We start from the raw sequence: 16,125 nt of genomic DNA, 5'->3' as shown, positions 1-16,125 counted from the left end.
TCTTCTATGGATGAAATGTGGATGTTGTGTCTCCTATGGATGATATCTGGAAGTTGTGTCTCCTATGGATGAAATGTGGATGTTGTGTCTCCTATGGATGATATCTGGATGTTGTGTCTCCTATGGATGAAATGTGGATGTTGTGTCTCCTATGGATGATATGTGGATGTTGTGTCGTCTCCTATGGATGAAATGTGGATGTCGTCTCCTCTGGATGATATGTGGATGTTGTGTCTCCTATGGATGATATGTGGATGTTGTGTCTCCTATGGATGATATGTGGATGTTGTGTCTCCTATGGATGAAATGTGGATGTCGTCTCCTATGGATGATATGTGGATGTTGTGTCTCCTATGGATGAAATGTGGATGTCGTCTCCTATGGACGATATGTGGATGTTGTGTCTCCTATGGATGAAATGTGGATGTCGTCTCCTATGGATGATATGTGGATGTTGTGTCTCCTATGGATGATATGTGGATGCTGTGTCTCCTATGGATGAAATGTGGATGTTGTCTCCTATGGATGAAATGTGGATGTCGTCTCCTATGGATGATATCTGGATGTTGTGTCTCCTATGGATGATATCTAGATGTTGTGTCTGCTATGGATGATATGTGGACGTTGTCTCCTATGGATGATATGTGGATGTTGTGTCTCCTATGGATGATATGTGGATGTTGTCTCCTATGGATGAAATGTGGATGTCGTCTCCTATGGATGATATGTGGATGTTGTGTCTCCTATGGATGATATGTGGATGCTGTGTCTCCTATGGATGAAATGTGGATGTTGTCTCCTATGGATGAAATGTGGATGTCGTCTCCTATGGATGATATCTAGATGTTGTGTCTGCTATGGATGATATGTGGACGTTGTCTCCTATGGATGATATGTGGATGTTGTGTCTCCTATGGATGAAATGTGGATGTTGTGTCTGCTATGGATGATATCTGGATGTTGTGTCTCCTATGGATGATATGTGGATGTCGTCTCCTATGGATGATATGTGGATGTTGTGTCTCCTATGGATGAAATGTGGATGTCGTCTCCTATGGATGATATGTGGATGTTGTGTCTCCTATGGATGAAATGTGGATGTCGTCTCCTATGGATGATATGTGGATGTTGTGTCTCCTATGGATGAAATGTGGATGTCGTCTCCTATGGATGATATGTGGATGTTGTGTCTCCTATGGATGAAATGTGGATGTCGTCTCCTATGGATGAAATGTGGATGTTGTGTCTCCTATGGATGATATGTGGATGCTGTGTCTCCTATGGATGAAATGTGGATGTTGTCTCCTATGGATGATATGTGGATGTTGTGTCTCCTATGGATGATATGTGGATGTTGTGTCTCCTATGGATGATATGTGGATGCTGTGTCTCCTATGGATGAAATGTGGATGTTGTCTCCTATGGATGAAATGTGGATGTCGTCTCCTATGGATGATATCTGGATGTTGTGTCTCCTATGGATGATATGTGGATGTTGTCTCCTATGGATGATATGTGGATGTCGTCTCCTATGGATGATATCTGGATGTTGTGTCTCCTATGGATGATATCTAGATGTTGTGTCTGCTATGGATGATATGTGGACGTTGTCTCCTATGGATGATATGTGGATGTTGTGTCTCCTATGGATGATATGTGGATGTTGTGTCTCCTATGGATGATATGTGGACGTTGTCTCCTATGGATGATATGTGGATGTTGTGTCTCCTATGGATGATATGTGGATGTTGTGTCTGCTATGGATGAAATGTGGATGTTGTGTCTGCTATGGATGAAATGTGGATGTTGTGTCTCCTATGGATGATATGTGGATGTTGTGTCTCCTATGGATGATATGTGGATGTTGTGTCTCCTATGGATGATATGTGGATGTTGTGTCTGCTATGGATGATATGTGGATGTTGTGTCTCCTCTGGATGATATGTGGATGTTGTGTCTCCTATGGATGATATGTGGATGTGGTCTCCTATGGATGAAATGTGGATGTTGTGTCTCCTATGGATGATATGTGGATGTTGTGTCTCCTCTGGATGATATGTGGATGTTGTGTCTCCTATGGATGATATGTGGATGTTGTGTCTCCTATGGATGATATGTGGATGTCGTCTCCTATGGATGATATGTGGATGTTGTGTCTCCTATGGATGATATGTGGATGCTGTGTCTCCTATGGATGAAATGTGGATGTTGTGTCTCCTATGGATGATATGTGGATGTTGTGTCTCCTATGGATGATATGTGGATGTCATCTCCTATGGATGATATGTGGATGTTGTGTCTCCTATGGATGATATCTGGATGTTGTGTCTCCTATGGATGATATCTAGATGTTGTGTCTGCTATGGATGATATGTGGATGTTGTGTCTCCTATGGATGATATGTGGATGTTGTGTCTCCTATGGATGATATCTGGATGTTGTGTCTCCTATGGATGATATGTGGATGTTGTGTCTCCTATGGATGATATGTGGATGTTGTGTCTCCTATGGATGAAATGTGGATGTTGTCTCCTATGGATGAAATGTGGATGTCGTCTCCTATGGATGATATCTGGATGTTGTGTCTCCTATGGATGATATGTGGATGTTGTCTCCTATGGATGATATGTGGATGTCGTCTCCTATGGATGATATCTGGATGTTGTGTCTCCTATGGATGATATGTGGATGTTGTGTCTCCTCTGGATGATATGTGGATGTTGTGTCTCCTATGGATGATATGTGGATGTTGTGTCTCCTATGGATGATATGTGGATGTTGTGTCTCCTATGGATGATATGTGGATGTTGTGTCTCCTATGGATGAAATGTGGATGTTGTGTCTCCTATGGATGAAATGTGGATGTTGTGTCTCCTATGGATGAAATGTGGATGTTGTGTCTCCTCTGGATGATATGTGGATGTGGTCTCCTATGGATGATATGTGGATGTCGTCTCCTATGGATGATATGTGGATGTTGTGTCTCCTATGGATGATATGTGGATGTGGTCTCCTATGGATGATATGTGGATGTTGTGTCTCCTCTGGATGATATGTGGATGTGGTCTCCTATGGATGATATGTGGATGTTGTGTCTCCTATGGATGATATGTGGATGTTGTGTCTCCTATGGATGATATGTGGATGTGGTCTCCTATGGATGATATGTGGATGTTGTGTCTCCTATGGATGATATGTGGATGTTGTGTCTCCTATGGATGATATGTGGATGTGGTCTCCTATGGATGATATGTGGATGTTGTGTCTCCTCTGGATGATATGTGGATGTGGTCTCCTATGGATGATATGTGGATGTGGTCTCCTATGGATGAAATGTGGATGTTGATCCACAGGAAGGTAGTGACGGGTTAAAGAACACTTTTCTTTGGAGTTTTATTTTGAACATTGTAAACAGATCTGTGATTCATTTAGAAAGCATTTTATTCTTCCTTTATCAGAAACATTTTAATACATTTTATTTCATTTTTATTTGATACATTCTGTGAGTAATTGTATTTTCTCTGATCTATATGTTTTGATACAAGAATACACAATTATTTCCTATGTTCCTTAGTCGTGGTCCTGTGTGTCGTTGTGTCGGCTTGAGGTCTTAACTTGTTTATAGAGTTTGCTAAACCCATATCCTAAACAAACCTAGAATTAGAGTTAACCTTTATTGTGCATTTTGAGTTTGGGGTACCTTAGAGATTTAGATACTTTAGATCAGGGGTCTTCAACCTGTCTTCATCTGAGAGCTACTTTGAAAAAATGAAAGTGGCCAAGAGCTACTTGCATCACATCGCTTACATGTATTCACATAGCACTCATCAGTTGAATTAAGCTATACTTTTGTACACGTGTGAAATTGCAATACCTAAAGCTTATCACAAATCTTAACTTCACACCAAGGTCCTTAATCACCACCTTACAAGCATTGTGCACTTATGGTCAAATAAGTGCATTCACTCTTTGTTACAGTCAGTGAGAGGACTGGCGCTGCATGGAGCCACCATAGAGGGGTCTGCTGGACCCACTTAGGTTCACTAATAGAGTCATTTCCATGTTCATCAGTCGGCCTTGTTCTGTGTTTAGATTTCATTCATGCCAGAAAAAGCAGTTTCAAAAAGGTCTGTAGAGCCAAACAAAGCAGACGTGTTCAGTTCTGCTTGGTGAATGCTCTTAGAGTTTTCTGGGTCTTCAAGGCTCCAGAAATGTTGTGAGTTTTGCTGAGACTTAAGCTGAGCATGATTTTGGAGATTTATAACCTCCATCTCCAGGATTGGCACTGAACAGTTCAGCCATCTTCTTATTTGTCTTCGTCTTGACATGAATTTATAAACCAAAATAAATGAATTGTATAGGTCTAGCCTCCCTATATCTGTGTGTGACATTGTTCCATCCTCAAAAACAAAAAGCGAATGCTTCTGCAGTCGAGCTGCAGCTTCTAGCCACGGTCTTCTGTTAAAGGACACTGAATGTCCTGAAGGAGGCATCACACAGGACCTGAGTCTGAACACAGCAGACAACAGGAGTATTAACAACAGCATATAACAACAAAAATACTGCATGTGGGTGCACACTCACATTCTCTGTCTCACTGTTACATGAATCCCATGAATGTATGAGACTAAGTTAGCTTCATTATATCTCAGTGATTAAGTGAATAATAAAGTTTCTATCGGGTCACTGTCAGCCATTAGGGGAGGGGGCGGGGCTTGGAGGAACGTAGGAGACGGTGATCACGGAAGCTTTCCCCTTGCCTTCACAAACTTTAGTATTTATAAGCTGAAAATAGCAAGAGGACTTTCATGCTCTGCATCCGAGACTTGATTGAATCCACCAAAAACCTGACATGACGATAACGAGTGTTTTTCAAAAACACAAATCCCTCCCCGTGTGTCTGAGCCGCAGCGACACGGCCTGATTCAGAGCGGGTCATTCGGCTGCTGGTTCTGGTGCTGCTGGTTCTGGTGCTGCTGGTTCTGGTGCTGCTGGAGAAAGCAGACTGCTCCGTGTGCGGTGTCGCTGTCCCGTCTGTTCCTTGATCTCTGCGTCACGGACAATTTGATATTCGTGTGACAGAAACTATTCTAAAATAAAAAAACTTTATTGTTCGGCCGCGGCCGAAAAATCAAGAAGCAACCTCACTACGCTATGATCGATAATCGAGCGGCGAGCTACTGAAAAGCTGCGCGATCGACGTGTTGGAGAGCCCTGCTTTAGATACTAAACTCATTATTCATATAATAGATCAACTCCCACCAGGGAAGGTTCCATAGCGGGTTAAACTCTGGATCCCTCTGCCCCTCCTGTGAGGTCGGCCGAGACCCTAGGGGTTTTAAATCAACACTTAAAACCCACTTCTTCTCTCTGGCCTTTCACCCTTTTCTTATCAGGAGGGTAACGGGCTGCAGCGTGGCTTATTCAGGACGGGGAGTGGTATGACCGTACACACAGCGTACCTCCTCACCTCTCACCAATTCCAATCAAGGCTCCAGTGGGGACCTTGTTCCCTGAGGGGGCCTCTCCACCTCTGTTTCTTACTCTCCCACTTGCTACCCTTTGCCCTCAGCCTATCCTAATGGAGTGCTTGTTCTTCCCCCCCTCTCTGTCTGTGTCTGTGTCTTCTCTTGTTCCCATTAACCCAGCCACGTCTTTGTTCTTGTTTTGTATCTATATCTACGCCGGGACCCGGAGTCGAGGCTGATCCTCTTGCTGTAGTTCTGTGTCTTGGATCCTCTATCCTGAGTTCTGGATCAAGTCGTGGACTTCGGGTCGTGGCTGAACCTGTCTCTGCGGTCCTGCCTTGGGTCTCGTCATGCTGCGTCCCTGATGGCTTCCTCAGGATTGTTGCTGACATCCTCGTGGATTCATCTTCTCATTACAGAAACATGCACTTCCTAACATTCGGTCTATACGCTGTAAAATGTATTATCTCTTGGATTTACACACGGCATCTATTGCAGTCTGTCCGTCCTGGAGAGGATCCTCCTCTGCTGCTCTCCTGAGGTTTCTCCCATGTTCCCTTTAACTGTGGGTTTTCTCTGGAAGTGTTTCCTTGTACGATGTGAGGGTCTGAGGACAGAGGGTCTGAGGACAGAGGGTCTGAGGACAGAGGGTCTAAGGGCAGAGGGTCTGAGGACAGAGGGTCTAAGGGCAGAGGGTCTAAGGGCAGAGGGTCTAAGGACAGAGTGTCTAAGGGCAGAGGGTCTAAGGACAGAGGGTCTGAGGACAGATGGTCTGACGACAGAGGTTCTAAGGACAGAGGGTCTAAGGACAGAGGGTCTGAGGACAGATGGTCTGAGGACAGAGGGTCTAAGGACAGAGGGTCTGAGGACAGAGGGTCTGAGGACAGAGGGTCTAAGGACAGAGGGTCTGAGGACAGAGGGTCTGAGGACAGATGGTCTAAGGGCAGAGGGTCTAAGGACAGAGGGTCTGAGGACAGAGGGTCTAAGGACAGAGGGTCTGAGGACAGATGGTCTAAGGGCAGAGGGTCTGAGGACAGAGGGTCTGAGGACAGAGGGTCTAAGGACAGAGGGTCTGAGGACAGAGGGTCTAAGGACAGAGGGTCTGAGGATAGAGGGTCTGAGGACAGAGGGTCTAAGGACAGAGGGTCTGAGGACAGAGGGTCTAAGGACAGAGGGTCTAAGGACAGAGGGTCTAAGGACAGAGGGCCTGAGGACAGAGGGTCTGAGGACAGAGGGTCTGAGGACAGAGGCTCTAAGGACAGAGGGTCTAAGGACAGAGGGTCTAAGGACAGAGGGTCTAAGGACAGAGGGCCTGAGGACAGAGGGTCTAAGGACAGAGGGTCTGAGGACAGAGGGTCTGAGGACAGAGGGTCTGAGGACAGAGGGTCTAAGGACAGAGGGTCTGAGGACAGAGGGTCTAAGGACAGAGGGTCTGAGGACAGATGGTCTGAGGACAGAGGGTCTAAGGACAGAGGGTCTAAGGACAGAGGGCCTAAGGACAGAGGGTCTAAGGACAGAGGGCCTGAGGACAGAGGGCCTGAGGACAGAGGGTCTATTTGCTGTAAAGTGTCTCTCCTGTAGTATCTTTATTATATGTAGCTCTTTGGCTCCACCAGACATGGTTTATAAATGTGCTGTATAAATCAAACTATATTTGATTTGAACACGAACCTGTTCAGCTGGCTGTGAAACAAAGGGAGGAGCTGCAGACAGGAAGGACGTGAAGGTGGAAGCAGGAAGTCAGACTGCCAGATGCCATTCTAGACTTCGACAGAGCAGGAGGACAACAGGGTGAGCGCTAACACCAGGGTCTGCTTCCAACACACTTTTACTCTGTTACTGGATTTCAGAACATAACGTGTTCATACATATATAAGTGTGTGTGTGTGTGTGTGTGTCCAGTGTTACTGGTTCATCTCTCAGAGGGGAGAAGATGAGTGATTCCAAAGATGAGGAAGAGGACAAGTCTCCAGTCTCCTCTCGGTCTCCAGAGGACCCTCCAGACTTCAGAGATGACCCTGGACCCTCAGACACAAAGTAAGAGTTCCTGCTGTGACCTGACCTGAAGAGGATGCAGCTTTGTTTAAGATCTGTTCTTTAATAATGTCATGTGCGCAGAGTCGCGTAAGCCAACATTATTTAAGGATATTTCAATATGCCATTGCATTATCATTGATCGTGTTATTGAATGGTTTCAAATGGCTCAAATATAGATAAAAACTGTTCTTCAAACTAAACATATCGTCCAAAACATGAATGTAAACAAAAAACACTAAAACTATAAGACCTGGTTGACTATAAAACTATTCAAATTATATTCAAAGCCGCAAATCAACAATTACCTCATAATATCCAGGGACTTTTCACACAGAGAGAAAGCATGCACATGTTGAGAGGAAACTGCATTTTCAAAAAACCACCCGTACGGACAAATGCCAAACTTCACTGCATCTCATCAAGAGGTGTTCGTCTGTGGAACAACTAACGATGCACTGAAATATTGTCTATCTAAAATGAAAGTATTATTTAGGAGTCAAATCATTAATGGTTATGAACAGGACCTGAAAATCCCATTTGTTGTTATTTCTTGTAAAAAGTAATTTCTTTCTGATTGTAAAAAAAAAAAAAAAAACATGTCGCTGATGACGATGACCTAATGTTTTATAAGAAACATATATGTTAGAGGGGGGAGGACCAGCAACGTTTAAGCTTCTTCTTTCCCCTGTTGAACATGAACAGAGACTATCTGAACATTATTATTATTATTTTTTTGGTACTTTGTTATTATTTGTTTTTTTGGTACTTTGTTATAATTATTAATCTGAGTGAAAAAAAGAGAATATATATATATATATATATATTATTGTTATATTTTTTTGTTTCTGACATGTTCAATAAATTGACTAAACTAACTAATGTACGACGTGGGCATGATATGTATTTTTAAGATGTTGATAGTAGTGATTCGGCTGGTTGTGTTCAGCGTCAGCAGATATAATGAGTTTTGAGAGGTTACATGAAGTCAATGCAAAGACCCAGATCCAGCACCAAGGAAGTGAAGAAGGGAAATGCACGTCACCTGCGTGTTCGTGCAGCGTGACACATTTCAACTTGAGGGTCAAGTTATATTCGTATTCGATAACGGGGGCAGGGTAACAAAATGATACATGCTTCTTCCACCAAAAAAATTACATTTATTCGAGAAACTTTTACACAGATTAGTTTACAGTAATATTCACATGAATCAGTCTGTTTGTGTTCACTGCTCTGTAACTGTGACCTGAGAACCACTGAAGCTGCAACAGTCCAACTTTTAAAAACAGTTCTTGTTGAGAAAAACAAGCATCTGCCTCTCAGGCATACCGGGAAGAAAGGTTTGAACATTTTATAGCAAAACGCTTCAATCTGGTGCTCTTTAAGCAGAATGACTAGAGACTGGATCTAGGGGTACAACTCTAAACACCCAGATGAAAAAGATCGGTTTACATTTTAATAATCAATAAGTATGTGAGCATAACCAGTAACCCACAGCCAATAACAAATACGTATTTTATTTTTGTATTTTATTTATGCATATTTTTTATCTCTCCAGTTTAAAACGATATGTCTGGTTTACTGTCCTATAGTTTCCACTGGAATGATTTCAAACCTGTTTTATCCCAATAATTATAAAGGAGAGCCTTGGAAATATGTGTTTACGTAAATTGTGATCAAAACGTTTGAGACCCACTGAGATAACTTAGACTAAAGTGAACTATCTAAGCACTGAGAGTCCTTCACCTCACTGAGCTGAAGTTATCAGCCTCAGTCTGACTGGAGAGGACTCTCCTCCACATCATTGTAGAAACATCTTCTTCTTCCGTTAGCGCAGCTAGCACCAGATGCTAATAACAACAGCACCCTCCCTCTCTCCCTCCCTCGCTCCATCCCTCGCTCTCCCCCTTTTTCCCTCCCTTTCTCCCTCCCTCGCTCCCACGCTCACTCGCACTTTGGCTGTGAGCTGCGGGCGCCAGATAAGCCAACATCCCCCATTTTCATCACTTGCAGCGCCCATCGTACAGGGCAAATGAAAATTGTAACCGGGATGAAAAGGGTGTTACATTTAGTTAATTATGAATGTTGTTACATCAAGGCCGAACATTAGGATGAGCACCAACGGTGAAAACATTTGTTTTCCCTCCCAGAGCTGTCAGCGCAGCGCCTCCACAGATCTGGCGCCCTAGGCGAACATCTATAACGCCAGTGCGACGGGCCGGCCCTGGTCTCAGGATACGCTGTAGGAATTGTAGGTACAACGCTACATTTCCCGCCCCGCAGCAGTCATACAGTAGGCTACGGACCACAGCATATTACTAGACCGACTGGAAAACTGGGTGGGACTTTCGGAAACAGTTCTAACTTGGTTTGAATCCTACTTAAAGGACAGAAACAACTTTGTTTCTGTAGGTACATACACATCTGAGTTGACAAATATGACATGTGGGGTACCTCAAGGCTCCATCTTGGGGCCTCTTCTCTTTAACGTCTACATGCTACCACTGGCTCAGATAATGAAGAACAACAAAATCAGTTACCATAGCTAAGCGGATGACACACACATTTACGTAACAATTTCACCAGGAGACTATGCTCCAGTTAAAACACTGAGTAAGTGCATTGAACAAATCAATGACTGGATGTGTCAGAACTTTCTCTAATTAAACAAAGATAAAACTGAGGTAATGGTTTTTGGAGCCAAGGCAGAACGTATAAAAGTTAGCGCTGAGCTTCAGCCTGCAATGTTCAAACCAACAGATAGAGCCAGAAATCTAGGTGTAGTCATGGACTCTGACCTGAGTTTCAACAGTCACATTAAAACAGTTACTAAATCAGCCTGCTATCACCTAAAGAACATATCTAGGATTAAAAGACTAATGTCACAGCAGGATCTGGAGACACGTGTCCATGCCTTTATCTTCAGTAGACTGGACTACTGCAAAGGTGTCTTCACAGGTCTCACTAAAACATCTATTAGGAAGCTGCAGCTGATTCAGAACGCCGCTGCTCGAGTCCTCACTGACACTAAGAAAGTGGATCACTCCTGTTCTGAAGTCTTCACACTGGCTTCCTGTGTGTCAAAGAATATATTTCTAAATACTGCTGCTGGTTTATAAAGCACTGAATGGTTTAGGCCCAAAATACATTTCTGACCTCCTGCTAAACTATGAACCATCCAGATCTCTCAGGTCTTCAGGGACTGGTCAGCTTTCTGTCCCCAGAGACAGATCTCTCAGGTCTTCAGGGACTGGTCAGCTTTCTGTCCCCAGAGACAGATCTCTCAGGTCTTCAGGGACTGGTCAGCTTCCTGTCCCCAGAGACAGATCTCTCAGGTCTTCAGGGACTGGTCAGCTTTCTGTCCCCAGAGACAGATCTCTCAGGTCTTCAGGGACTGGTCAGCTTCCTGTCCCCAGAGACAGATCTCTCAGGTCTTCAGGGACTGGTCAGCTTTCTGTCCCCAGAGACAGATCTCTCAGGTCTTCAGGGACTGGTCAGCTTTCTGTCCCCAGAGTCAGAACTAAACCTGGAGAAGCAGCGTTCAGTTATTATGCTCCAAACATCTGGAACAAACTCCCAGAAACCTGCAGGTCCGCTGCAACTCTGACTACTTTCAAATCCAGCAAGAAGACTTTTCTTTTTGTCGCTGCTTTTAATTGAACTATTCACATCTTAAACTGCACTGTAACTTTTATCCATGTATTTTTCCTTTTAATGTTTATTTTATTAGCTTTTCTTTTTTAATGCTTAATGTCTTTCATTTTTTGTAAAGCATTTTGAATTGCCTTGCGTTGAAAAGTGCTATATAAATACACTTGCCTTGCCTTGCCTTACGGAGAGTGAAGAGAAACATTTCCTCAGGCATCGAAAAGCGGAACCGAAATTGACATTTCTAAATTATGCCATTGGAATCGAAATGTCCCGAACCGGTTCCGAACCGGAATCAGTTCTCGGTACCCAACCCTACTGATCACTAAGATATATTATATAGAGATAGATCTTTTTAAATGTTAAACTAGAATTTCCCCCTTGTTGTAGCTTTGGTGAGAATCAGCTCCTCTAATGTAAAGTGCTGTAAAGGATGTGTTCCTCTCCACAGAGGGAAGAGGAAGAGTCCTGCTCCTGTGGAGGAGACGCTGTCCAGCTGTGCTCTGTGTCAGGACGTCCTGAAGGATCCAGTCTCTACCAGCTGTGCTCTGTGTCAGGACGTCCTGAAGGATCCAGTCTCTACCAGCTGTGCTCTGTGTCAGGACGTCCTGAAGGATCCAGTCTCTACCAGCTGTGGACACTGGTTCTGCAGACAGTGCCTCACCTCATACCGGGAGCAGCGCCCTGCATCAGGAGACCCCTCCTGTCCCCAGTGTGGAGGAAGATCCAGAACCAGAGCTGGCCTGCAGACAGCCAGTCAGACCAGCTCTGTACGAGGTAAGAGGCCGAACACATTCAGCGTCTTTAGATCCGTCGGGCGCTGGGTCTCTACTCTTGGATGAATTCTCATTGGCTCAGAGATGGCCATTTCTCCTGGTCATAGTTCCATCGTTGAGGTCGACTAGAATAGATGCACATTGTTCAATGTTCCAAACTCTCATAGGTTTCTCACAGCATCTCTGATAGTCTGTGTATTCACTCTCTGTCCTACACGGCTTGTTGGAGCTCCTGCCCCCCCCTCCCTGTGAGCCCACTGTGCTCTGATTGGTCAGCTCGCCCACTCTGTTCTGATGAGTGCACCACCGTTACAGCTGAACATCAGTGATTATGTGTTACCATGGCGTTTAATAAAAATTGTCTCCAATCTTTTAGCTAGTACTCTACGTAACTCACGGCAGCGAAGCCAGACCACACACAACTTCACTTTACGGGCCAAAACTGCAAATACATCTTACCTTTTCTATTGCTGATCAAAAGTCGTGTTCAATGGCATTGAAACACATACACACGCCGCTGAAGGTTGGTCCGATCTCTCTGTGTCACGTTGGAATGATTACTGATAACCCATCATCATATTATGGCAATAAACGTAGTTTTCTGTAGAGCGTAACAAAGCTTTCGGTTTGGGCAAGCTGCGCGCGCATCGCTCTCACTCCTCAATGGTAATGTTTAGATGGATTTAGGAACACCCCCTCGATGCTATTGGCTCCAACGGTTCAAAAGAGATGTCAATCAGAAAAATCGCCTGTTCATTTATTCCGGCAATTACTCAGACCTACTAGTTGACCTGACAGAAGCTATTAAGTCTGTGTAAGTTTACTGCCAGACTCGCATCCACCTGGATCAGCAAGCTCTCGCCTCTACTGACTCCTGAAGAACCAGTTCAATGAACTGCTGTTTCAATTCAGACGACGCACTAAATCTGTTGAAGCGATCCCGAAGGATTCAGATATCAGTAAATGAGGTGTGGCCCTACCTAAGAGTGAGTGTGGCAGGGTGCAGTCTCACCTTTGAAGCAGGAGAGGAGAGCGCAGAAGTCTTTAAAGTTGTCCCAGTCCAAAAGGTGGGATGGTTTTATTTGAAGAAAATGGTCCACGCTTTTACCTTCTCTCGTTACATTGTGACAATCACACAGATATATCATGCTGCGAACCTTTTCTAATATAAACCTTAATTCACTGTTTTACATTTCTTACATTACATTCTAACCTCAACTGGCCCACTTCAGCTGGGACATTTCAATTCTAACCTCAACTGGCCCACTTCAGCTGGGACATTTCAATTCTAACCTCAACTGGCCCACTTCAGCTGGGACATTTCAATTCTAACCTCAACTGGCCCACTTCAGCTGGGACATTTCAATTCTAACCTCAACTGGCCCACTTCAGCTGGGACATTTCAATTCTAACCTCAACTGGCCCACTTCAGCCGTGACATTATATTCTAACCTCAACTGGCCCACTTCAGCCGTGACATTACATTCTAACCTCAACTGGCCCACTTCAGCTGGGACATTACATTCTAACCTCAACTGGCCCACTTCAGCTGTGACATTTAAATTGTACCGTTTAAATTCTTCCGACAGAATTCAGAGGAATATCCTCTTAAATGGTCGGTGATAAAAAACACATTAAAACTTTCATTCAACAAAACATTCAAAACCAAAGAACTTACCAAGGAAACCCCGCTCTGGAGCGTTCTGCCTCTCAGCCAGTGCTTTCATGCTGCTCACAGGGACAGAAGACCAAGACACACCTTCAAATCCATAGATGTGAGGAAAGGTCATGACCTCAGGTGCGCTATGGTATGTGTGGCGGCTCAATTTCCAGTTCAGTTTGAGTCGCCAAGAGGCTAAGCTTGGCTATAAACTGTGATGCGTTTAGAAAGAGAAAGTCAATACTGAAGCAAGATAGTTTTACGATATTTAATAAACAAAATCTAAAGTCATGGTCCGAATCCAGATGTTGTATTTCCTTTGCTCTCTCCAACACATGTTACTTATCCATGTTGTTAGTAGAAAGCCTCCCTTTGAACACATGGCCCGTAGTTCACGATAAAGGCCTCTTCTTCTGAAGCTGTTGAAGTGAGGCAGTCGTCTACGTAAAAGTTATTCATAATTGCATTTATGGCTTGAGGGCTGAACTGTTCTAGATTGTCTTCAGCGCATTTCCTAAGGGCAACATCTGCACAGCTTGGGGACGAGGTTGCTCCGAAGAGATGCACGGTCCTTCTATATTCCACCAGGCTCTGACTGCAGTCTCCATCAGGCCACCAGAGGAACCGTAAGAAGTCACGGTCTCCACTTGGACCTTTCACTTGGTGAAACGCGGCTTCGATGTCTGCAGCGATGACAACAGGATCTTTAACTCCCAGCAAGGTGCGAGTCAGATCCAGCCCCGGAAGAGGCATGCATTCAGGGAAACTCCCCCAAATGTTGCTCCACAGTCAAACACTACTCGAAGTTTGTTATTTTGTGGATGCAAAACTCTGTGATGTGGTAGATACCATTTTTTGCTGTCTCTACGTTCCAAGACATGATCCGGTGCTTTCTCTGCGCGGCCTTTAGATATCATCTCAGACATGACGTTGGTATAATCAGAATGAAAGGAAGGATCTCTCTTAAATCTTCTTCTTAGGTTCAGAGTGCGTTGTAATAATGTCCTTTGACTAGGTGGGCAGATTTTGAAACCAGATCCAAGAACTGCTGGTCTTCCCTGGAAGGTTCTGGTTGTCTCTCCCACATTCGGGAAAGTCAGTCTGAAATTGCTGTTCCCTCAGCTTGTCGAGTTGCACAACTGATGTTCTGTTTACACTTATTGCAGTTTTGTCCCGAGTATCATCAGGACATCCTCCTAATGGTCCATTAACAGTCCATCCGAGCATGGTTTTTATGGCATAAGGTCCCTCCCCCACACTCCTGATTACATCGATTGGTTCAAGGGCCTTTGGCTGAACCAATCAGTAACTCAATTTCAGCGTCAATTTCAGGTAGACAAACATCCCTGAAATGCAACCATTGATTGATGTCGTTTTGACGTGGAATGTTTCCTCTGTGCACGGGCATAGTCTTCTGAGTGTATAATAGGGACGGGTGGCGCAGTGGTCTGTGCATCCGATCATCAGATCAAGGGGGGTGCTGGGGAACTCCAGTTCGAAAGTCCTTGGGCAAGACACTTCACCCGGAGTTGCTCCTGTGGGTATTGTCCACAGTACATGTATAATACCAATGTATACTTGTAAAAGCGCCTCGATGACCTCGAGGCGTGGAGATGGACGGTGTGGCGCAGTGCGCTGTGCAATGATCATCAGATCAAGGGGTGAAACCCGCCGCTGCTGCGTCTGTAAAGCCGGTGTGTCCTTGGGCAAGACACTTCACCTGAACTTGCTCCTGTGGGTATTGTCCACAGTTTCTGACCATTGCATGTATGATATATGTGTAATGTGTGTATATGTAAAGCGCTTTGAGTTATTGAAAAAGCGCTTTAATAAATGTAAGGAATTATTATTATTTGTATGCGGTGAGATGCGCGCGCATTCAGGTAGGCCCGCCCCGGGGCCGGCTATGTCTAGAACGTCTCAGTGGATGAATGCTTGCATGATAGGATCAAGGGGAGTACCCATAGAGTCCAGTAGAGGGCGGAGCCTGTGAGAGATAAAGCAGGCACACACAACAAAAGCCAAAGTCCCCAATGGACAAGTGGTCACGCTTCCCAAACTGTGTCCAGCAAAAATACACGAGAAAGGAATTAATCGTGCCTACTTCTTTCAGCTTGTTGTGCGCTGCAGCCAATGAGTGTCCATCACTGAGTCCTCATGGCTACTCCAATGCATATCGAGGAGGACAAAACGGTCCAAAGGTTCCAAAGGTACAGAATATTAAGTCCGTTATCCGAAGCGTCCAAGCGATCCGTAAACCTAAGGAAGCCGGCCAGTTCGGTCTCTGGTGGGTAACACCGCCTTTTTCTGTTGACTTAATGTGGTGGCTCAATTTCCAGTTCAGTTTGAGTCTCCAAGAGGCTACGCTTGGCTATAAACTGTGACGCGTGTGGTGCAGTGGTTTGTGCGTTGGTGTTCGGATCAAGGGGTCACAGGTTCAAACCCCGCTGCAGTCAGCATGTCGTTGTGTCCCTGAGACTCTTCACCCCAAAGTGCTCCTGTGGGGAATATATTAATATTCCTTCCGTCATATATTTAT

At 44.6% G+C, this 16,125-nt stretch overlaps 1 protein-coding gene across 1 annotated transcript in view; it reads left to right on the top strand.

Moving 5' to 3' along the window:
* The first annotated feature begins 7,190 nt into the window (after positions 1 to 7,190).
* Positions 7,191 to 16,125, top strand: part of LOC117444085 (NLR family CARD domain-containing protein 3-like) — a 56,457-nt gene continuing 47,522 nt past the window's right edge. Inside the window, exons 1-3 of the mRNA XM_034079799.2 lie at positions 7,191 to 7,259; positions 7,371 to 7,505; positions 11,602 to 11,927. Coding sequence (XP_033935690.2) covers positions 7,402 to 7,505; positions 11,602 to 11,927 — 430 coding nt within the window. The 5' untranslated portion in view covers positions 7,191 to 7,259; positions 7,371 to 7,401. The remainder of the gene's footprint in view (positions 7,260 to 7,370; positions 7,506 to 11,601; positions 11,928 to 16,125) is intronic.

Source organism: Pseudochaenichthys georgianus, unplaced genomic scaffold, assembly GCF_902827115.2.
Source record: "Pseudochaenichthys georgianus unplaced genomic scaffold, fPseGeo1.2 scaffold_727_arrow_ctg1, whole genome shotgun sequence".
NCBI lineage: Eukaryota > Metazoa > Chordata > Actinopteri > Perciformes > Channichthyidae > Pseudochaenichthys > Pseudochaenichthys georgianus.
Note: the sequence above shows the minus strand (reverse complement) of the source record. Positions and strands in the feature narration are given on the sequence as shown.